This window comes from Podarcis gaigeae (assembly GCF_964106915.1).
Source record: "Podarcis gaigeae genome assembly, chromosome: 3".
In the NCBI taxonomy this organism is placed as follows: domain Eukaryota; kingdom Metazoa; phylum Chordata; class Lepidosauria; order Squamata; family Lacertidae; genus Podarcis; species Podarcis gaigeae.
The window spans coordinates 65,107,221-65,131,795 of NC_139680.1; the positions used below are offsets into that span (position 1 = coordinate 65,107,221).

At 39.6% G+C, this 24,575-nt stretch overlaps 3 protein-coding genes across 4 annotated transcripts in view; 2 read left to right on the forward strand and 1 right to left on the reverse strand.

Moving 5' to 3' along the window:
- The window catches only part of GINM1 (glycosylated integral membrane protein 1), a 785,919-nt gene that overhangs the window by 506,205 nt on the left and 255,139 nt on the right, over nt 1-24,575 (forward strand). The window lies entirely within an intron of this gene.
- The window catches only part of UST (uronyl 2-sulfotransferase), a 119,939-nt gene that overhangs the window by 2,244 nt on the left and 93,120 nt on the right, over nt 1-24,575 (forward strand). The gene's annotated exons all lie outside the window — the stretch shown is intronic.
- LOC310841273 (uncharacterized protein) overlaps nt 14,158-24,575 on the reverse strand; it is a 155,201-nt gene continuing 144,783 nt past the window's right edge. The window contains exon 4 of the mRNA XM_083731847.1: nt 14,158-14,313. Coding sequence (XP_083587973.1) covers nt 14,170-14,313 — 144 coding nt within the window. The 3' untranslated portion in view covers nt 14,158-14,169. The remainder of the gene's footprint in view (nt 14,314-24,575) is intronic.

Here is a 24,575-nt window from a genome sequence, read left to right on the forward strand (position 1 = left end):
ACTGGTGCTTTTTAACTGTACTGTATCACTGGCACGTGCATTGAGAAGATGCAGACACATCACAGTTTATATGGTTCTTTCTTTCTGAAATTTATTTTAGAAAATCTCTGCATTTTAAATAGTCCTTCAAAACCTTACATGCCCAGCTTTCAACTGCTCACTTCCTTTCTCTTTGCCATGCTTTCTCTTGCATTTTGTTGTTGGGCTTCCTTGCAAATCTTGTGTCTACTACCCTTCATTGTAATGGGTAGCACAATCCTAACCCTCAAACTGCTCTGCTGGAGGAAGTTGGAATGTGGTTGCAGTTTCTGAGGGTGGGGGGAAGGTGGTGTGTCCACTGAAAGCATAGGTGGAACCTACCAGTGGTGGTATTGTCATTGGCGGTAGCCAGTGTAAATCCTCAAAATGGGTTGTTTCAGGGAGCAGAAGGGGGGTGAGCTGGGCTGGCCAAGGGTTTGCTGGAACATAATCCAATCCTGTTATTTGCAAGGGTGTGGAGCGTGATCCAGGCTTCTCTGCTGTTCCAGCCCAATGTTGGTGCAGCAAATTTTGGAGGCAATTTTACTGCCCTTCCCCTACTTTCTGCCTTGACCCGCACAAGTGGCAGGGCTACAATTGCAATTGTGGCTCTGCTATTCTGTTCATTAACTATGGCTGGGAGGTAGGATTGCTCTGAGTTAATATAGACACCATTGTGTCTTCACAGTATATATAACACACCCCACTATCTTCTATCTTCATTTCGAATTCCAGTAGCCTCTGTTTCACTTGCAGCTCCATTTACTGATACAGTAGTTGTTTTGTATGTGCCCATGTTGTAGTACCTATTTCTAAATTACTTTATTCTCAATAGGGTTGTTTCGGATTTGGTGGATGCATTGTCAGGACCAGTTATCACATCTTTGTGCCTGTAATAGTTTTTCTGCTAATACATTTTTTCAATAAGCTCTGTCCCTCCCCTCCTTCAGCAATGGAAATAGCATGTATTTTATTTTATTGAAAGTATTTATGAATTGCCTTTCTGCTCCCAAGGTGATCTAACAGTAATTAAAAATGACAATCTAGGTAAACACCAATTAAAATGATTAAAGCTTCTCTTTATTTGTTGCCCCGAATTGTGACTTTTGGTAGTTTCCAAGTCACTGTGCCTCCTGAATGCATTTAACACTGAAGACTTTATTGAAGGAATGTGAATCTCTCTAAAGTATGTGGCTGGGAAAACCACAGGGGGTTGCAGGGACTGAACTTCTAGTTTCCTGAAGCAGAAATAAGTGATACCCAATCAAAACAGTGCAATCCAGACTTCTGGCTTGAAGACTGCAAGCAAAAGTGTTGGGAGCAGGGCAGGGGGGGAAGAAGGGATTATGAAATACTTGGAAGTAAAAATGTGCTTTGGGTTTTCTTCTGGTTTTGTGCAATGAAACGGCAACATACTGTGCTAATTGGTAATAAGAAGCAAGAAAATAGAATGGTGATCAGTTAAACCCGGGAAATGGGAATTGGCATTGAAATAAGATGTATTGTGTAATGTCAGTCTGAAACATGTTGGTTCCAAAACTATTTTAAAAGCTGCATAGTAGAAGCATAACATTTTGTTGCACAGGTGAAAACAATATATCAGTCATGCAAGCTGTAGAAATTCAAATTTATAGAACTGTAGAGTTGGAAGGGAACCTGAGTGTCATCTAGTTAAGTATGTCTCTCCCCCCCCCTCCATTTTTAGCTGACATGCAGGCAGTTGGAGCTTAGGATGCAAGTTATAAACACTAACAAACAAACTTAAATTTGAATTGAGCCTAGCTAATTTAGGCCATAAATTGGTTGCTGGATGTGGTCAGAAATTTAATTCTGGTAACCAATGGGGAAACCTCACAGGAGTAATGAAAGGCAAACAGCAGAGCAGGCTGTGTCTTTTGTGAGGTGTGTACATGTCCATGAATGCTGAAGGTTGGAAGAGAGAGGCTGCAACATATACATCTTATTCCCTGCAAAATCTTCACTTTGCTTCTGCAGAGAGAGCGCCTCATTGGCTGCCAGGCCCAAATTGTCCTTGGTATGAAAATTATTAAATCTCAATCTGAAAGGGGCTGCTTGTTTCCAGCTTCCTACAAGTGACCTCTGTGGAGGGCCACCAGGCCATAATTATTTAAGGCCCAACAAGATGTACACCATGTACATGCATCGGTTCATACATACCAGCATTTGGTGCTTTACTCTTTGCTCCTTGTATAAATCACATGGTTCCTACATCTATGAAACCCTATGTGAAGTGTCTGTTTTTTGGGATGGTATGTACATTTTTGTTCTCTCACTGCCTTCCTGAGTTTGCAGAGATGTGTATTGTTCATCTGAGGTCATACTTGGAACGAACATCAGTCAAGTTGTAGTATGCATCAGTCCTCTATAGATTTCTCTGTACTATTATTTTGGTAAAGAAAAAAAATCTTTGATTCAGTCTGTTACTATAGGTCCTTTCACCTGCCTTAAATAGAGCAGTAAGAGTTTGCTGAATAAAAAATATGCATATTCAAATCACAGATACAGGAGAAAAAGTGCATTCTTGCCCCCCAGTCACCTACAGGATTTCATATTCTTGCCTGAAGGTAAGGGTTTGTCCCTCACTTATGTGTTACTTAAAAGAGAGACATATTAAACGTCCACAGTACTCTCGAAAGCAGGCTTTAGCACATAGATGATCTGAAAACTACAAGGACTGATTTTCTGTTAGTTGCACAGTGTAAGAACAGTGTCTTCTGTTTGTTTGTTTTTAACCACAGTGGTACCTCGGGTTACAGACGCTTCAGGTTACAGACTCCGCTAACCCAGAAATAGTACCTCGGGTTAAAAACTTTGCTTCAGGATGAGAACAGAAATTGTGCGGTGGCGGCGTTGGGAGGCCCCATTAGCTAAAGTGGTACCTCAGGTTAAGAACAGTTTCAGGTTAAGAATGGACCTCCAGAAAGACTTAAGTTCTTTTTTTTTTAAATAGATATTTATTGAAATTTTCCAATTTAATACAAAAAAGAAAAACAACAGACAAAAGAGCAAAAATACACATTTAAAACAAAAAAAAATAATTCCCATTTCTTATTTCCATTCCCTTATGTCCCGGACCTCCTCCTCACCTCCCCCTTTTGTATTCCAATTTAAATTATTAATTCAGCAAATCCTTATTATCCAAATTTTAACATCAATACTTAAACATTGTTGCTCATTCTTAAACATTTTTCCTAAAGTCGACCAAAAATTTCCCTTCCACGGCTTTCCCCAGTTCCAAACCTGAAAGACTTAAGTTCTTAACCAGAGGTACCACTGCATCTTGATCCTTATTGGACTCCTCCTCCTCCTCCTCCTCCTCTTCTTCTTCTTTTTCTTCATGGAAATTCATTGTGTGGAAACTGATGGTTGAAGTTAGTTATACCTGTAAGGAAATCTCTTCCCTTCACTTTTTGTAGATGCATTTTTATCCTGTACGGTTGCTAGAGAAGAAAATTTAAGACACTAGGAAGCTAGAGGCTTTAAAACTCCAGCTTTAAATGTGAGTAATACATTACAATCAGTTGCTCCAATCAAGGAGTCATTGAGAAATAAGTTTGCAACCCCTTTAGAAAGATGCCTAGGGTGAGAAGAGCTGCAGCAAATTTTCACTGCCCAAAGCATATTTTCGTATTCTGCTTTTTCTGTGCTGAACCTCTTTTTGGGTTGATTAATTTCTCTGTATATCTGGGGGAATTCTAGGGTTACATTTCAAAGCATTATTTATTGGAGGTGCCAGATATATATAAAAGTGACTAAAACCACTTGCGCTGTACAATTAAATTGAAACAAACTCTGCCTATAGGCTTCCAGTTCAATCAGCTTTAAGAATGCACCCCACTTAGTCCACATATATTTGCATGCCAAAAGATACTGTAAGTGAGTAGTTGTGCACACATAATCTGCAGGAAGTAATTACGCAATAGAAACATCTGTTCAGAAGCAGATAGTGACTGTAGATTTTAGACTAAAGAAGTGTTTGGGGAGGGAGGGAATGCCTAGCTCTTTATGTGCCTGCCTTCTGTTTCACTGCTTGACATCCCCCCTCCCAAGTGTACAAACCACACATTTGAAATCACTTATGACTGCTGATGGAATTGGCCAGAAAAAGCATTGGGTCTGAAAAGAGTCATTTCTCTGATCTAAATTCTCCCTTCCCCAAATGGCTTTTCTTTTTTAATGTGTTGTGGTACTGTTGTCATATAATGTATAGGAAGCTCTTTAGTTTTCTTGGCACTTCAATTTCTCTAAGTACAAAGTAGTAAAGATGTGCATCCAACCTGCAGTACACCAAAACTGCTTTCTCCGGTGTATGCCTTTTTATGCTCCTCCCGGTGACATTATAATTTTTATATGTAAAGTTATTTTGGTTGTATTTTGCTCAGCTGTGCCTGTTTAAGCAAGAAGAGATGTAATTACCTTATAAACAGCGTGGCACTCCAGACACCTTTACATTTATATGGCATGATTTTCTCTGCCACCTTGGGCAGTGAATTTGTGTTAGCTACATTCCTCTCCTGCTGCACCTTTTCTTTCTCCTGTAACCCGTTTCACTATTTTCCCCATTTTACTCAGGTTTTTGCTTTCCTATCACTTCCTTTGTCTGGCTGCTTGCTCTTGTCACCTACTGCCCCCACCCCCACCGTTATCTATTGCATGGGCTGGAGTGTAGAAGAGGTTCCCTGGTGGGTTATCAGGCTCACACAATTGTTTATATTTCTTTTAAAACCTATGGAACATAAGGGGGGAAATGGAATAGCTATAGAAGATTTAAATTTAAAGCAGCTTGGGAAGTAGTGCCAAATGTTACCAGGCAACATCATTATATAAATAATACTTTGAACATAAGAGTACTGCTGGATCAGACCAAAAAGCTCATCTTGTGTCGCATCCTGTTCCAGATGCTTATGGGAATCCCACAAGCAGAATATAACTGCAACAGTCATTTCCCACTAGTGATTCCCAGCAAATGGTATACAGAGGCATGCTGCATTCAAAGAGGAGTAGATATTGATTGCCTTATGCTCCATGGATTTGTCAAATCTTCTTTTAAAGTTATCCAAGTTGGTGGCCACCCTTCCATCCTGTGGGAGCAGATGCCGTAGTTTTAGCCATGTGTTACATGAATACGTGCTTTCTCTCGTCTGTCGTTCATTTTTGGGTCTGTATCGTCTGTATTGTATACAGTGGTACCTCGGGTTAAGTACTTAATTCGTTCCGGAGGTCTGTTCTTAACCTGAAGCACCACTTTAGCTAATGGGGCCTCCCGCTGCCACCGCGCCGCCAGAGCACGGTTTCTGTTCTCATCCTGAAGCAAAGTTCTTAACCCGAGGTACTATTTCTGGGTTAGTGGAGTTTGTAACCTGAAGCGTGTGCAACCCGTGGTACCACTGTACTGCATTATTTGTCATTTTGCTAAACTAGAAAACTCCAGCTTTTACCCATGGGGGTTTTCTTCAGCCTCTTGGTTGTTTTGGGTGCCCTTTTTGGAACATACAGTATCCTTTAATGAGGTGAGGCGACTAGAACTGTACATGGTATCTAAGTGTGGTTGCATCATATGACATTATACAGAATGGCATTATATTGGCAGCTTTCACTTAAATCCTTTCTTAATGAGTGCTAACATGGAATTTCCCTTTTTCATAGTTGTTGCACACTGGGTCATCTTCATTGATATATCCGTATCCACTATGACCCCAACATTTCTGTACAGTCACTGCCACTTCAGACCTCATTAGTATATAAGTAGCATTATGATTTTTGTCCCAATGTGCATCACTTTACACTTACTTACACTGAATTACACTGGCCATTTTACTACCCATTCACCCAAATTAGAAATATAATTTTGGAATTTTTATAATCCATTTTTGTTTTAACTTCCCTGAACAATTTGGTGTAGACACCAAACTTGGCTTCCTCACTGCTCATGCCTAATTTTTATTCTGTGTGGTGCTATTGGCCTGGTTCAGACATACTGGGAAATGATGGTTTCCAAGTATATAAATGAGCCTACATATATAAGCCTTTTGCTTGCATGTTTTTTCACTCCACTCATCTCATCACAGGAGAGGAGGAGATAACAAGCCAAGGCCTGTCACTGTTGTTTCCTTCTTTTTCCTCAAATCATAGTTCAGACAAATCAGTTTACAGAGTTTGGGTGCCAGAGGACTTACTGGTTTATGAATTAGTGGGAAACCATGGTTATTGAATGAATCCTGAATTTTCAGAGTGATTCACATTTTAAAATTTTATTTATTCAAAATACTTTGTTCTACAGGAAAATGTCCAGGGCAACTTAGAATACTACCACATGCATACTGCTCACTGCCATGTTTTGCTGTGATGGTGTTTACATATATAATGGACTGGGGGCAGCAGATAATGGGTTTAGTTTACCCTTATAATGCTCATCACTTTCCAGTTTTTCAATTCATCCAATGAATTTTGGAAAAGGTTCAGTTCTGTGCAAATGTAAATTTACCATTCAGTATTTTGATCAGATGCTTTAGGGACAATGTACATGACAGATAGAGACCAGTTCATTCTCTAAGTGTTCACATTTTAATAGATATTGCCTTAGTTGTCAGTCATTCAGATTTTTTTTGTGGTCAACCAGCCAAGAAAAACAAATTGAAGAGTGTAAAATACAAAATCATAGCCTCCACAAAACTAATTATTAAAGATGACTAAGATCAAACCATCTCAAAAGTATAAGACACAAAACCATTTGGATATTTTGGTGCCTGCTCAGTAATAAATTTGTGGGTTCCCCTTGTAGTACTTTAAAAAATATAGTAGTTTAGTGATTTAAACAGCAAAAAAAAAAAAAAAAACCCAAACATAAGCACTAGAAAAGATAGTAGTTTATTTTAAAAATTATTTTCATATTGAAATCCCTGAGAGAATTGTAACCTTGATTAAAGTTTTGGCTGCCTGTGATTTATGCTATGGCATGTTTCTATTTGCACAAGATAATCCAGAAATGTATCATCTATCTTAAAATTCCATGTAAAATGAAAAGTGTTAGAACTGATTGATTTGAGTATAGCCTGAATGGAAATGAAGTATGTTTAGATAAGTTATTAGGTGTTCCTGTCCTGGCACAGATCTCAAGTTGGCAGAACATGTGCCTTAGAATGCAAGGCTTGCAGTATTAATGTCCTGTTGAATTTACTTAATGGTAGAATAGCATGCTATGCCAAATATATGGGTGGGTTTCCCTGTGTTATTCCTGGCTGATTGATCAGAATGATTGGAATACATTTCTCTTCCCTCTTGAGTGTTGTACAGGGGTTACTGTTTTAACTGAAAATGAAAGGTACAGTCTTTCTGCCCTCTCAACATAAAGCCTGCCCCCTAACATAAATCTTGTTTCTGGTTTTTAATTTTAATTAGGGTCTGCTCTGTTTTTCCAGTTTTGCTTTCCTTCATTGACTTCAGATATTAAATGTTTTTTAAAGGTCACCAGCGGTTTTACTTCTGCAGAACTGATGTTCCTTACCCCATATGCCTTCTTTCTAATCTTTACCACACCTACAACGTCAGATATTCTCCAGAAAGACAGTTTATGACTGATTCAGCTTGTGAAGTTGACCCACATATTGGACCCTATTCTCTTCCTTATGCTATATACTGTGATTCTGCAGAGTGCCAAAAATGGTATTGTCAGAGGCATACCTAGGGTTTGTTGAAACAGAGGTACAGGCTTGGGGGCACATGTGCATCACCCCAGAAATCTGTCTCCAGTTGTGAGTTTAGACAAGAACTGGGAGCTGAGCAGTAGGAGAAATGGTCAGGTGATATGAAGGTAGACCAATCAAAGAGCACAACAATGGGAATTCACCACCAAAATGGCACTTGTAGTATGGCAAGATGCAATGTTGGACAAGAAATGGAGACAGCTAGGGGGTGGGCCTGCGGCTGTCAATCAGCCAGGCACAAAGCAGGCAGCCACAGATCAGCATTCATCGTTTTCTATCCTCCTCTTGCTCACCTGTTACCAAGTTGAATCCCTCCCTCCTTTTCCACAAAGTCAGAAAAAGAATAAATGTGATATGTGCCTTTTAAGACTTCTCACCGGTCAGTCGGTCAGTTAGATAAATTCATGGAGGCTATTATCTGTTGTGGTTGTGCTCTGCTTTTACAGTTGGAGGCAGCAAGGCTTCTGAATACCAGTTGCAGGAAACCCCAGGAGAGAAGAGAGCTCTTGTGCTTGGGTCCTGCATCTGGGTTTCCTACAGGCATCTGGTTGGACACAGTGAGAACAGGATGGGCTATTGGCCTGATACAGCATGCTCTTGTTATGTTCTTATAAACTCCAGCCATAGCAGTCTATATATAAATGAAATACATGTTGAGTATAATTATTAGGTTTCTTTATGTAGCATGATATCATAAAAACAGTGTCAACATTTGAATTGCTCTTTCCCTTTTTCTGTTATTGTAAATCAATCCAGGACTCCTCTGAATGTGTGAAGTGATATGTAAATATAATAAATTAACTTGTCACACCTGCCATAGTATTTAATTAGTTAATTGTTCTGTTAAAAATTAACTTGCTTATAGCGAACGACACAGCTTCTCCATCAGATGAGAGAGTAGGAGCTGTTTAATGTCATAATATCTGGGTAGCAAGAACATGTAATATTTGGAATAGGCATGAGGATAATTGAAGTGAAAATGATTATAAAATGAGATGAAACACTGCTATGCAGTCTTCATGTCTTTACTTGACACCACATTGCAAAGTGAAAACCACGATGTCCAGTTACTGGAAGTCCAGAGTTTCCGCTTTGTACACACCTTTCAGTCTTACCAGGCAGTCCAGGAATGTTTGTTTCTCCTCTCTTTTTTGTAATATTCAAAGTGGAACTTTGCCATATCACCTTTCTGAAGTGTTCAAGGCTTGTGAGGGCAGGAATGATTTCTGCATCTTAGTTTGCTTCCAGATGACTTGTTTACCAAGCATTTTTGGCCAATTTGTTTGCATGAATTTGAGGGTAGGTTCATTATCACTCCTTCTGGCTTGTCTGCGGGGAGCTAGGGCAATGTTGCATTAAGTAGATGATGTTATGAACCTTAGCAGCTCAGGACTATAATACCTCAAGGACCACTTCTCCCCATATGAACCAACGTGGACTCTTTGATCATTACTTGAGGCCCTTCTTTGGGTGTCCCCTCCATGAGAGGTCTGGAGGGTTGCAGCATGGGAACTGCGGTTATGTGATTCATTTGCACCCAATATTAGCAATAGTCCAGAAGCTAACTGGTGTAGGGTGGTATGAAAATGCTTTTCAAAAGTTACACAGAAGTGCAGAGAACAATTGGTGAAAGTGACTCACCCTCTCTGCGTTATGCCAGGCAGTAGGAGAAGCAAGCACTCACAGATAGGGCAGTGTTCTTTGAACATAGCTGTGTATCATCAGAGGCTTACATGTCTTATTAATGTGCACAAGAACTTCAGTAACTAACAGGCAGTGAGCATCACTGTTAAAGGCTCTCCTCATGTGCCATGATAGTCTTCTTTCCATTCTTCCAGTGTCTCTCTTTCTTTCTTCCCCAGAGAAGACTGGATTGAAGAAAGAAACCAAAGTGCAGGAGCTAGAGAAAGACGTTTTCTCAGTCTAATACATCTGGCCCCAGCCTGGTTTTACATTTGCCACTGGGGATGGACAAATGTGAACTACTGGCAAAATATTTCATCCATGCTTGTTGCTAATCTTGGATTACAAGCATAATACAATGGGCATTTTGGCAAAATATATTATTCAACTTCATAACTGCGAGTTTGTTTCCATGGAAGAAGTGTTAAAAGAACCCTAACTGAAGCCTAACAGTTTTGTTTTTGAAAGTAGTTACTAATTCCTCTGAAAATTATGGTTGGCATCACAAACCAAAATTTATGGTCTGTATTTTCAAAGAAAGTGCCAGTATGACAGTCTTAGTAGTTCCGTTTGGCTCTTGCTCAGGGAAGCGCTCCAAATTAGTTCTGCAAATAAAAAATAACATGTATTCCTTCCCCTTTTCTCTTAACATCTCTGCTTTAACTTCAGAAACGAAACAAAATCTAAGCCCTTGTGTGCTTGATCTCATAGGCATGTGACCTTTAACGCTGTTCCAGACAGACCTGTGGTTATAGCATAGTTCTTTTTATTCCATACAAATATTTCTGTTCTTTACCCGGGTGAAGGCAGAGAGCTGCCACCATTTTTAACTTGGCAGGAGGATGCACTTAGTCTGTTAGTCACTAAAGGGGTTTCCCAGCTGCCCTTAATTCCCAGCAAACAGTAATGTTATAGAAAGTTAAATACTCCTGGGATTACTATCTCTTGATTAGAAGTGGACATCCAGAAAATCTCTGCTTCTGCTTAAAATGTTTGTCCTTTCCAGTTGCGATAATAAGCTTGGGAATTTGACAGGCATAAACTAATGGGGAAGGTCCATAACTCAATGCTATACCACACATTTAGCATGTGGATGGTCTCAGGTTCAACTCCTATTGAAAGGTTCAAGTGTCAGGTGATAGAGAAGACTTCTGCCTGAGAACCGGATTGAGCGGACAAGACACCTAATGGGTCCAATGGTCCCTCTACATCTTGTAGAGGGAAATGAGGGGCAGATGGGGCTTGTCAGCCAGGGATGAGACCATCTATGAGAATGAAACTCTTATCCTAACCCTCCACTGCCTTACAGCTATACTCATTTGTGAGAGAGGTTTTGGGAGTAAACCCTGAGGAAAAATCTGTACCCGCTGCCTTGCGAGACCTCTTCTGGAGACAAAAAGGCTAGGGAGTAAACCACACACAAATCTGGAGTCCTGAAGATGCTTGGATGGCATCTTGTACTGCAGCCAAGCTGGTGCCAAACATATTGCTCCACTTTCCTTTGGGACCACATCAGCGAGGCCGGGGGGGTGGTGGTATTGTCATCTGGGCAACCCAGGACCTCCATACACACTCTCCAGGCTTGCAGCATCCCAGGAAGGTCACTTTGGTGCTAAATTCAGCAAAAAAATTGCAAGAGGCAGCAGGTATGAGGTCTCTGCTACCACAGCAGGCACTGTGGTTCTCCATCAGTCAGACTTCACCTCCTCGAGCTTCACTTCATTGTCTCTTGAGACAGATGGATGCCAACAACTATATTCATTCAGGGATTAACCACAAAGCATACTGTATAACAATGAGCAACCTCATAAAGTAGTTTTAAGGCTCCTGATTTTGTTCCAGGGTGTCTGAAACGAAAATAATTCTCATCTGTAGTCTTAATTTAGTCCCCGTTAAATTTGATTTTGGCAAGGTGCTTGTTATAACTAATAATTTATTTTTCTTAATAAGATGTTAATGCAGCCTTCACTTTTCTAATTCTGATATGTTAGCTTCTTACTGAGACAGCAAGTAAGTCTTTTCTTTATTTTTCACCCGAATTAACCCGAAATATGTATTTGGCAGTTTCCCCCTAAAACCATTGGCTATACATTTCATTATTTTAATACTTATCCAGCTTTGTCTTGGGTTTATTTTCCCTGGGATTTAGGCTTGTTGTATTGTACAAGACCTTCTAAACTGCAGTCCCTGAGGATAGTTTGACCTTTATAGTTTGCCTACTCCTGTGAACTTGTGTTTAAGACACCAGTGTTCTGTTTGAGTCTACAAAATGGAAATCTGAAAAATGGAATTAAATTTGTCAGAAGAAAGTCTTCCTCTAACTGTTCATTTTACTGCATTAACTTTAATTAAGGATGAGCAGGCTGGGAGAAAGTGGAAGAGTTTTAAATTGGAATAGCAGTAATTTTTAACTGGATTCACCCTTGACAGTTCTATGGTAGTTATAGGAGTCCTGTAGTGAAGGTACTGACAATTGAATAGCACAGATTATGGCCAACTATATAAAAGAGTCAGAAGCAGAAATGATGTCTTAGTGCAGATAGCATCTGCGTTAGTACAACTGTGATTGGATTTGAGATATAGTATATTTTACCAGTTTTATTTTGATGTTTTCCCTTTTATATGTCATGTTATAAGATTGAGATTAGCTATATAGCAGAGGTTTTATGTTGGCTGTGCACACTCGTTCCTCACAGGGAAAAGTGTGCTTAGCCAATGCAGCAGGGTTTAACCCTACACTTAATAGCTAAAGTTTAGGTGTTCTCATATTTTTATTTATTGATAAATGAAATGGGGAAATTATGAAAATCAGTATTTCCATGTTTCACATTCAAGAATGGTCAAAAACAATTTTTAATTTGATCCTCCCCGAGGATATATACTGGGCTCAGTGTGGATCAGATGATCTGGAGGCAGGAGTGAATGGCTTGTAGATGATAGGCATGTTTAGACTTTCACCTGAACACTCAAAGTGTGGGTGGGGGCAGTGTTGTGCCTGCATGGCCCAAGCCTCCTTGTATGTCTTACAGTCATTGCCCCCCCCCCCCACTGACCTTTGCTGCATAGACTGCAGGGGTGTTTCTACTCACATTCGCTTGAACAGAAGTACAGTAGACTCTTCCCCATGACCAGGGACCCTGCTTTAACAAGGTTCTTGATAGCATGCTTTGAAGTGAACACAAATAGAAGTCACTCAAAGCAACATGGGAAAGGTTGTGGACTAAGAAGGATCATGATGAACACAAGGATGTTAGGGGAAGAGCTTGTGTGTGCAACCTCTGCCTCTAGTCTCACTTTGAGTGTTCTTACGTTTAGGCAAAGCCTTAACAAATTGCAGACAGAACAGCATGTGGTTAAATTAGCAAAACAGTACATATTGTAGTAGAAAAACCCTAACTTTTCAGAGGATGTAAGTTGGCTATTAATCATTGGTGATTGGGGGCCAACAGAGGAAAGTTTAGTAGAAATGTCAACTCAGTGTGCTCTGGCAGTAACAGAAATGGCAAATTCAGTGTTTTTAGTCAAGGGTAGATATGGTGGCTGGCTGAAAACCGTTCAGTGGGCATCATAGTTAAACAGCTACTTGAATCCAGGCTTGCTAATACAGGAAAGTGTGAGGCCAGGGACTGTCAGAAAGGGTCACATGCCTTCAAGATAGAGGGCTGTGTGCTCTTAACCATAAAGAGTTGGGAGAGAGAGAGAGAGAGAGGAGGATAAGGGATTGAAAGGAAGGGCGGCCAAGGAACTGACATGCTTGTAACTTTTGAGTTGTAAACCTGAGAGAGTACAAAATCAGAAAGCATTATTTCATCTGAGCCCTTTAAAAAATAGTGTAAGTATAATATCGGCATGGCTGATGGGAGCTTTGTGGTGACATTTTTGAAATTTACCAAAGGGAATTCTTTTAAAATTGCTCATTGTTTTAATGAGCATTTAATTTACACCACTTCTGTAAAGCAAGCTTACTTTTCTGTTTCAGAATTGTTTGCAGGTATTATTATTTCTAAATAAGCCCAGTAGAACCCAAAGAGCTACAAGCAAATATTTTGATATTGCTTAACTCCAATTCTTACAAAAATGCTTGAAAACACAATAAATCTGGTGCTCTTAATTTTTATTTGCTGTCTGTGTGTTGTACCTTTAGGGTATATCCCATTAAGTTTCCAGGCTTATTTCTGCAGCTGCAATACTTGGAGGATTTTAAACAAAAGCTGACTTTTTCAAGACCCTGCAGGATCCAATTAGAAAGGAATATGATTATGTCTAGATGGCATGACCTTGTATGATACTATCCTTGCCCTCTTTACTTTTCCAGGGATAGAATGCTATAGGCTTGGTTATCTTTTTTTTCTCCCTTCAGTGTAGTTCTAACAGGCCAGGCATTCTCTAATTTGTTTTCATGGAAATGGTGATGTAGATTTATGTGGTGAAACAGATTACTTTTGCAAGTTGGCTATAATTCAGGCCATGCTACCTGCAGTGGGCAATAAACGTGGAAGTTTGAGATTAAAACAACTGGAAACAAGACCAAAATAAGTCTTGCCCCCCCTTTAATGATAGGTTAATTTAATATAACAATGGCAGTACAGGTAACTTGCATCTTACATGGGGGTTACGTTGCTGGCCATTGCACGGATAAGCAAAATTGTGTAACCACCCCTCCTACTGAAAACAATTTAAAAAAGACATGTTAAAAATTGCTGCACTTACTGGTGAGGGAGAAATGTAGATCTCAGCCTTCTTCTTAGTCTTCTTCCTTCTGTTCTTCACTCGCTGCAGATGATATAAGGACCAGGGGATTTGACCAGTATCCAGAAGTGTTTGGCTGTGGTTCAGATCCAAACATGAGTTGCCTGGGCACATCTGCTGCTGGCGCTGCTGCTGGTTTCTGTGTGAGGAACATGATAATTGGCAGCTGCTGTTATTTCTTAAGTTCATTAAACATTTAATCTCAGAGTGTGGTCTCAGAGTGCCTGTAATCCCATGGATTATTTTGAGACTGTGTAAAACTCTGCAGTCAGATCATTTGCATGTTTTTTGGTGTGTGTGTTTTCTTTCAACTTGGAAAAGTTGTAAAAAATAATAATTCAGATTCCAGCTGGCTGGCTCGTGTTTGCCATCCTCATCCTCACATTTTGAATTTAATCTGACCAGTTCCTCCAGCTCTTCAACAGTCAATACCTGTTGGTCCTCAATTAGCTCTTCCACTTCTTCCTGCATGAGGTCAACAAAGCCCTCCCAAAGCTACCACAGTTCCTCATGTTTTATTAGTTAGTCCCATTGTGTTCAGTGGGACTTATTTCCAGGAAGGTGTGCACAGGATTACCGTTTATCCTCAATCTTTTCTATCTTGATACTACAGCATATATTCCAAATATTTCTGTTTTTAAAATTGCTTTTATCTGCTATGTCCCCATTGAATTCGGAAAGATATTTAAAGAACATTTGGCTGCTTTGCAGTTTTGTAAGTGTTAACATTAAAAAAAAACTTGTAAAACGGCAAATAGACTTTGACTCTTTTAAATCAGAAACTGTCCATTTTATTGCAGAAACATAACAGTTGCAAGTCTATACTGTATCTGATAATCAAGGTAGTCTGTTTCTCCACTGAGCCAATATTCCACAACATTTGTAGCAATTTTAGGGTCTTATTGAACTAGTTTGCGCACAGTACAGTTTCATATACAATCATGCACACAACTCCCCCCCCCCCCGATATTGTATACCTTCTCCCAGATTTTTGTTTGTTTCTATCTGCAATATCGAACTTTTAAAGAAAAACCTTGTGTTACATCAGGGCCCTTAGCTGCTCAGTGTTGTTTAAATGTTCTGCAGCCTGGAGCTGACTCATACAGAACCAAAAAAAGTACAGTTTGATTATGGTGGCTTTTCTGGTAATTATGTGCAGGGGCATAAAGCAATTATACTATGGAAGCTATTTTAAAAAGACAAAACCATAACATAACAAGTAAAGTTATTTGAAAATGAAAACAGGACACTGTGTTTTCAGTCAACATACTTTCATACTCTAGCTGGTTCTCGTCTCCATAAAATGACTCAGGTTATGGACTGAAATCAAATAATGCAGCAAGCTTATCTGATAAAACCATCCATGTTTCAAAACAAAAAGAGTTAATAGTAACTTCTCATTAGGTTCTGCCAGCAACTTCATTCACAGGGCTGTTTTTCACATTCAAATTTTAGAGAGAATGCGTTACACATTGCATATTTACTGACATTGTAGCACACATTCATTTCACCTAATGTACCCTGCAAAAACAGGATGCAGGAATCCATGATTAGTTCAGATCCACAGTTCATGTTTGTACTGTGCACCTGAAGCAGTGGGAAGCAAAATGTTATAGTTTTAGTAGGTACATGTCACTGGTCTGTAACATATACATGTTGAAATTGCAGCATGTGAAATGGCTCTGATTATCATGCTAATGGAATAGGGTGAAAAGTTCTCTATCATCTTGACAAGCTGCATATGGAGAAAACACAACGTAGTTTTCGTGGTAAACCATCCCATGAAATCACAGTATTAAAATGTCAAGACGCCTAGGCTTTGGTATGTGGGGCTTCCTCCTTATTTTATGATACATTCTTGGCATACAGTAGTCATGATTCAAAGATAGGGATTGAAATATTCTGTGGTAAAATACATTTAAAAGGCACCATTGATGTTTGTGGCTGTTTCAGCAGCTGTTATATTCTATGAAACTATTGAATTTTTTTATGAGTGAAAACCACAAATATATGTTTTTTTGCATGGGTGTAAGTGGTATAACTTTCCTTTTAATGTGTGATAGATATAAAACACAACCAATCTGGGGGCTGTATTGGCTGTCTACTAAAATGATTTTTTATTTTTTAAAAACGATGAGTTATTTTCCCCTGCAGTGACCTAATTGTCTTTTTATCATATTTTGATGTAATCCATTATGTATCTGATCTTAGTTTTGTCACCTGTCAAAATAGCATAGGCTTAAACTCTGTTTTCTGTGTACTATAGCAGCTATTAAAGTAGACCAATGTTTCTAACATGCATGAGAGGATTAGGAGCGTGTTTAATGAAAATAACTCACAGGTGGTCTCCTTTCTGCAAAAATTCCTTGTGGTGCCAAAATACACACACATAGTGTTTGATTGAAAAAGGAAAATGTTTTTTGACTACACCTTCCTAAAGTGGCATGAAGGCAAGGTGTAGACCTACATAATAAGGCAAAGCTGCAATATTTTCACTGTGTGTTGAGTTGGGTGGGGGAAAGGAATGGAAACCACTTCTATAAATAGTGTTTTAAATGTTTGCTTATTATGATTTGTTCATAAGCTGTTGCTTTGTAACAACATTTAAGTGTTTGTGTTCATACGATTGGCTGATCAGTTAAATATGCATTGAGATAGCTACTTTATATTTTAGTTTTGTAGTAATTTATATGCTGCTTGATTGTAGAGAAACCACTAAGCAGTTTAACAAGAAATATTAAAATTATTCTTAAAACCCATTAAAATTAATTGAAAATACTAAAACACATCAGCATCTGCATGACTGGATAGGCTTGTCTAAACAAAAGCAAGAGTTGAGAAGAGTACAGTGAAGGTGCAGCCTGATGTAAATGGGCAGAAAGTTCTGAAGTAGAGGTCCTGCCATGCTACAAGTTCAGTTTCTGACAACTGCATGCCACACTGTATTGTGTGGCATCTTTAATAGTGCCAGTTCTGTAGATTGAAAAGGTTGAGTGGGAAAGGTGATCCCACAAGTAAACTGGTCCCAAGCTGTTCCTAGTTTGATGTAGTGCTTTGTCACAGCAAATTATTTTATTAGTAGTCTTTGATCATCAAATGATCAAGGTTTCAGGGAGGGGCCATTTCTTGATATCTCACTTTTAAAAATCTACACTCTCTACTCTCAGTTTGTGTACATGTGCGCGTCGCACACACAAGCATGCATTCATCCATGCAATGCATGGAGAAATATGTGCTAATCTTGTCCTTTCTCTAATGGGTGAACAGGAGCCATGCACTGTTTAGGAAGTAGTTCTGATGTGCTTTCCATACTAAAAGATCACTCTTGATGTCAGAAGAGCTCCAGTAGATTAAGAAAGTGGTTGACCTCACTTGATAACTCTTATCCAACCAATGGGGGCTTATTTGTACACCTTTTTAATTTTTTTTAATAGCATGATGGTATTTGACGTGCAGGACCTTGGCAGAGTAGTGGGTTTTCTTTTAATGATTTGTTTATTTCCCCCCATAAAACACAACCAGAACTACATCAACTTTTCAAAGAAAGATGGCACTAGCACACTTGTTCATAACATATAGCTGTGAGTAATGATGAGGGAGAAATTTGTTTTTGTTGAGATTTCAGTGTGAATCTACCTAATTTGCATTTCCCCAAACTATATGCAAATCTTAACTTTGTGATGCAGTTGTGATCCATCCACAGAATGTGTATATTTAGGAAGTGCACATAAAAATCCACATATTAGTGAATACAAAAACACATTTATATAAATGCAAATTGCTTGCAAAAATTGGTATATTAGAAGATATGTGCACTGAAATGCTGACACATTTTTGAGCACTTTTCACAGACTGAAATGTGGCAAACTGAAGACCGGGGAAAAGAGAATATGAGAGAAACTGAAATTGACAGATTCATTTATCCCTAGCTATTAATCAACATGTTTGCGAAAGTTCACTTCATGAAATTATTATCTGAATGGTTCAGCCATTTCCCAAATTTACTATTGGCTAATAATTGTTGCTATCAAAGGGTTAAAGGGTAGCAGAAACGCTCTAATCACTGAGCAGCTGGAGGTCATTAGGCTTCCAGGAACATGAGTTTGTATAAATAGTCTCCTGTGTGTTTGTTCTTCCCCTTTCTCCCCTTTTTTGGGCGTGTTTGCTGAGATGTGTGGTTCTTCGCCAGGGTTGTTTTTTTGTTTTGTAAATAAACCTTATCTTTGAGTTACAAACCGCATGCTCCAAGACTCCTCTTTGAAAAGATACTGCCTCTCCTGCCCTTCTTCAACTGCTGTGCGAAATACTCTGCTGTAGTGGGACTTGTGACGATGGAAGCGCACTGGGCATTTACATTAAACTAATTAAAGTTTAATGGGACAATAATGATAAGCTGAACTATGAGCTGGTATAGTGAGGTGTTCCGTCTGCTCAAATTGCACCTTTGCCGTCATGACCTGGCCTTAGACAAACTGCTGTTCTGTCGACCTCAGTCCCCTGGCTCTGAGGGCTCTAATAGATGGAAGGATTCCTGCTTCTCCAGTCTTTCCCAACCCAGCAGAGCAGCTTAGCAATAGGTACAGGGCACTGAGGGAAGGAGTAATTGGTGACTATCATCTCCTACACTATTCAAACAGAAGCCAATTTCTGCATTCTTATGTGAAGGATAGGTATGACGTGGTCTTGTTTTAACAGGTACTAAAACTGTCTTGTTAAAGTAAAAGCAAGGCAAAGCTGGGGCACTGGTAACAACTTTTATGCTGTGGAGAAAATATGTTCATATGGCATTTTATGAGAAGTTTGCAGAATAGTAAAGAGAAACAATGATAAACAAGTCTTCCATCAATATCTGGCAGCAGAGAATGCTGGAATACATTTGAGAAAACACCCTGCTATTCAGGAATGGAGGGAGAGAGCGGGGCTTGTGATTAGTTTTTTTTTTTATGTACCGTACTTCATAAATGCAAAATATGTTCCTGCTATATTAGCTTCGGTAATAACCAATTCACTTTCCATATCATCTGTGTTCTGCATTTTCATCTGAATGTGATTACTTAGAGGAGTTTTTGTGTGTTTTCCCTTTAGTCATTCTGAATAATGGGAAGCAATTTCATTCAGTGCCCACCCCCTTGAAAAGTAAGAGGAGGCAGGTAATAGAAAAAAACCAAAAAGAGATAATTGAGTAATTAATTAATGTTCTGGGTGACTTTCTTATTGTGAGACAGTCCGGCTTGTCATGTTTTGTTTTTTAACATTTATTTTAGGTTTTAATAGCTCATCCTCCTACAGTTCATTTTACTTAAAATTGCCATAAAATCTCACTGAAATAACAGTTAGCTTATAGTTGAAGGTTGGAAAGAACCTGTATTTCTAGAAATTGCATTAGAAACCCAAAGGCTCTACTATATAGTTGGCTGAACCATTCTCAGGACACATGTAAAAGTTGATTCAAAAATTAATAGAAAAATAGTGGAGAATAGGAAAAATGTTTCAGCAGATCACTTAACAATTTTGTAGTGGACTTCATTGGGAAGTGTATGATGGTAGAGCCAAACCAGAAATGACTGTTTCCCCAGTATAGGGATGGGAAATCCTATGGCCATTCAAATGTTGTTGGATTCCAACTCCCTTCACTCCCAGCTAGCATAGCTCAATGGCCAGGGGGGATGGGAGTTGTAGTCCAAACCATTAGATTCTAGAGGGCACCGGGTTAGGGAGGGCTACTCAGAAGTCGGCTGCCTGCCTGCCTGCCTCTCTTGTTGTTTCCCACAGAGAAAGTGGTGTTGGATGGCTTTTTGGGTAAGGAAAGGGAAGTCCAGCAAAAGCAGTTGCCCAGCTCACTCTCCACTATAACACACACACACAGTTTAAATGTGTGCAAGATAAAATAGCACTCCAGTTTGCATAGTCTGTACCTGAAGCAATTTGAAATGTCTTTATGTTGTAAAAAGATGTGATAGAAAATGCATTAGTACAGAAGGATGAATATTCAGTGAGGTGTGTGTATTAACCAGTGACACAAAACTGCAGTTACTGTTGATTTATGTAAGGACTGTATTTTCCTTATTAAGAAGTAGGCATGAGGATTAAGCAGACGTTCAACTCCATTTGATGACTAGTTGCTACTTTAAGTGTTGGCAGTGAGATTACTCTCCCTTGATTAAATGACCAAGGAATGTTTGCTAGTAGCTCTCTTCAGAATGTCTTGGTGGGTGGCAAGCAAATTGGATATTCAGACATAAAAGTTTCAGTGGTGGGTGGCTCAGGCCATGCTTTTCAGGAGAAGAGGTGGGACTTTGGGCAGGTAGCCAAACAGATAAATAAAGTAATATTGTAGTCTTGTTTCATACATTTTTTTTTTGTTTTCTTAAAAAACCTAGATGGAAAGAATTCTGTACCCCAAGTTGACTTGTCACAGTTCATCAACATGCGTACATTGTATGTACATATAGGAATTTTGGTAAAGGCTTCATTATGACGGATTATGATCTATATGCTTTATGCTCATTAAAGCTGGGAAGCACTTCTAAGGTTTCAGATTATCCTTTTTGTAGACACATGGATGATTTTTGTGTGTGGCTGAAGTACCAAAGATCAAAGCTTCTCATAGAAAACATCCTCAGTGGAACATATTCCAAAGCAAATTGTGCCCTGCAGTTTCATGCAAATTCTGTTTGTCTGTTTACATACCTGCCAACCGTTTTTGGAGATTTTCCTCTTTGATCCTAAATACATAATAAATTTTAGTGGAACTCATTAAAACTAGCAATAAAACTAGCAAGATGTGACTCCAGGTAGGGTGTTTAGGACTGGATTCTATTTCATTCTACTTAGCTCATTATGAAACCATTAAAAGTTTAATATTTTCAGATATTTAAATCGTTCTTAAATTATGCTAAATGCAGAAACAAAGGAGCCTTATCCTGTGAATCATTTTACTTATGTGTCTTCTGTTAAAACTAACTTATATTATAATTTGTTTTTTAATGGCAAAAATTTGCTTAGTATCTTTGATACAGTAATAAATCATTATGTTGTGATATTAAATGATATGATGTTCTATATGTAAAGTAAGGTTGGCAAGTAGTTCGGTAGCCTCCAGTGGATTCTTACCTTGCGCTATTGCTGGCTACTAAACACTACTTTTCCTTCAAAGACTTTCTAATTACACCTTCACTGCTTCTTTTGCTATAAAACATCTATGTGATTATGATGGTTATTGCATTTTTAGGTTTTATTCTATTTTTAATATTGAGCAAATAGTGGAAGAGCAACTAATATACTTTTGCAAATAAGTTAATTATTTTTAATCTTGTGACTGTAAGACTAGAATGTGTTTAAAAAAAAACAACAACCTGTGAATTTATGTTTCATCCATTGTGTTGCAATCCCAGCACTAGAGCAAACAGATGAGGCATGTCTTTGTGATCAGTCCCAGAAAGTGCGTTCAGCTTCTAATGTATCAGAGGAAAACAAATTATTTAAAGGATCTAGGGATATTAGTAGATCACAAACTTAACATGAATCAACAGTGGGATACAGCAGCAGGGGAAAAAGCTGTATTTCTGTTGATTCTAGACCACATCAACAGAAATATAGTATCCCAGTTAAAAGGAAGTAATAGTACCATTCTGTTCTTGCCTTAGTCAGACCACACTATGTCCAGTTCTGGGCAGCACAATTTAAGGACAATGACAATCTGGAACATGTGCAGAGGACCAAGATGAACAAGGGTCTGGAAACCAAGCCTTTTGAGGAACGGTTGAGGGAGTTGTGTACATTTAGTCTGGAAAACAGGAGACTGAGAGGAGACATATTCAGATATCCAAATAGCTGTCCCATGGAGGAACAGCTTGTTTTCTCCTGCTCTGGAGAGTAGGACCCAAACAAATGGATTCAAGTTACAAGAAATGAGATTCTGACTAAACATCAGGAAGAACTGACAGTGGAACAGACTCCCATGAGAGATGATGGACTCTACTTCTTTGAGGCTTTAAAGCATAGGTTGGATGGCCGTCTGTCATGGATACTTTAGTGATATTCCTGCATTGCAGGGGGTTGGACTAGATGACCCTCGGGGTCCCCTCTAACTCTACACTTCTATGACTCTGTGCTAGGATACTATTATGCCGGAGGCCTTATTACAAACAAATTCCTGTGGCTGAGTTGTTTAGAAGATAATTCTTGGTAGTAAATCTGTATGCAATTCTTAATGTGATCTACTAAGAGATTGTAGTTTCATAGTTTATTAAGTTCCAGGAAGATTGAATGGTGTACAGTGGTACCTACAGTTGCAGACGGGATCAGTTCTGGAGCTCTGGTCAGATCCTGAGGTTTCCGCAACCGGAGGGACTGCTTCTGCTCATGCGTGCGTGGCGGCAGACCGCTTCTGAGCATGTACGCACGGCGGAACACTTCCGGGTTTGCCACTTTCACAACCTGAAGTTTAAGCCGAGGTGCTACTGTACAGTTTGAATCACGACAAAATGAATAATATATAAAAAGGAAAATTTATGCCACTGAAAATAGCCAACAGGTAGCAGAGCACTGAAAAGTGTATGTGAAGCTAATGAGAAAAGAAGGCATCATCTGGGAGAAATTTGGGAGTAGTAGGGGTAAAAGAGAAGCAAAGTTGTAGAAATAGGCTAAAGAGGTCAGAAATGTGTTAGCAGTATTTTCCCAGTAGAAAGAAAAGTACCAATTTTTGTTGTGCAAGGAAGACTCTTGAAAACAGAAATATATTACTTTACAGAAGTATACCAGAGAACTACTGGTTTGGATGTGACTGAGGACGTTCTCTATGGCTGTGCCCAGGCACTGGAAGTCCCCACCTGGAGAGGTCCTCTTGGCCTTCTACCAGCTTGTTAAGAGGTTTCATTTTTGGCAAGCATTCGGCCTTCCAGGCTGAGATTTATTGAATAGATGTCTTGTTTTCTAGATTGTGTTATCTGCTTTCAACAGTCTCTTGTTCAGTTCTATTTTATATGTGTCTTACAGACCCGGGGTCTCAGACCCTACAGACCCCACAGTGTTTAGGCAGCTGTCCTTGTTTCTGACAAGCACATACTACCTTTCCTCCCATCTTCTCCTCAGAAGCCCTGCTCATGGGGGTGGGGGTGAGGAGAAAGTAAGCAAAGCCACACACCACTCCACTTTATTTATAGTACTCTGCCTTCCTCAGGGGTTTCCTTTTCTCACCCATTTCCCAGGATTCTTCTGAGACTTATAACCAACATCAACCCCACCATGGCAGCTTATAGCCCCTACCAGCCTTACCCTTATTCAGGTGCAGTCGATCCTGTCTGATTGCTGATTGGACTATTCATGAGGAGGCAGACAGTTTAACTGCTTCTTCCCCTCATGTGTATTTTGTGGTTTTTAATATGCTATAAACCATTCTGAATGGGGAAAGATATAAATAAATAAAAGGTTTTCTCCTACCCTCCACTGCATGTACTGAAAACATGTGCACTCTCTCTCTTATACATACATACTCACTCACTCTCACTTTCCTAGGGAAGGAAGACTGTTGGTTCCTTTCTCTACAGTTTCACATTTCCCTTTTATTTATGCCTTTGCACCTGCATAAGTAGTACAGTGGTACCTTGGGTTACATACGCTTCAGGTTACAGACTACACTAACCCAGAAATAGTGCTTCAGGTTAAGAACTTTGCTTCTGGATGAGAACAGAAATCATGCTCCGGCAGCGGCAGCAGGAGGCTCCATTAGCTAAAGTGGTGCTTCAGGTTAAGAACAGTTTCAGGTTAAGTACGGACCTCTGGAACGAATTAAGTACTTAACCCGAGGTACCACTGTATTCCAAATCAGTTTGAATGCCACTGCAGTTATTGTTTTGCAAGTGGTGGAAGTGAAGTTGGCGGGGAAGGGAACTAACACTCTGTAACCTCAGAGTTTTGGTTAAAACATCAGCCACTGTCTCAGCAGCCCATTTAAGTTCTCACGGGTTTAGGCCAACTTTTCATGCCAAGTGGGCCACAAGAGTACTTTGATATGGAATCTGCGGGCCGCACACTGCTTTTGTGGCAGAGCCCAAAATTTGGCCCTCGTGCTGTCTTCTCAAAGCTGGCTGGCCAAGCTGCCAGAATTTGGGAAGGAGGCACGAAGCTCTGGCAGGGAAAGCACCAACTAGGTTTTGGGAAGGAGGCGGAAGGACTCTAGGACCCTGCTGGATCCCTCACTCCTCCTTCCCAAAGCCCAGCACACCTCCTTACCTGGCTTTGGGAGGGCACCAGGTGTGTGTTTCAGATGTTGCTGAGGGCCACCCAAAAGGTTTTGAAGGCTGCATGTGGACCTTGGGTCACATGTTGGACGGGCCTGGTTTAGGCTAAGAGGTAGCCCTCTTCTTGTGCCAGTGGAGAGCTAGTAGCAACCAAAGCAGA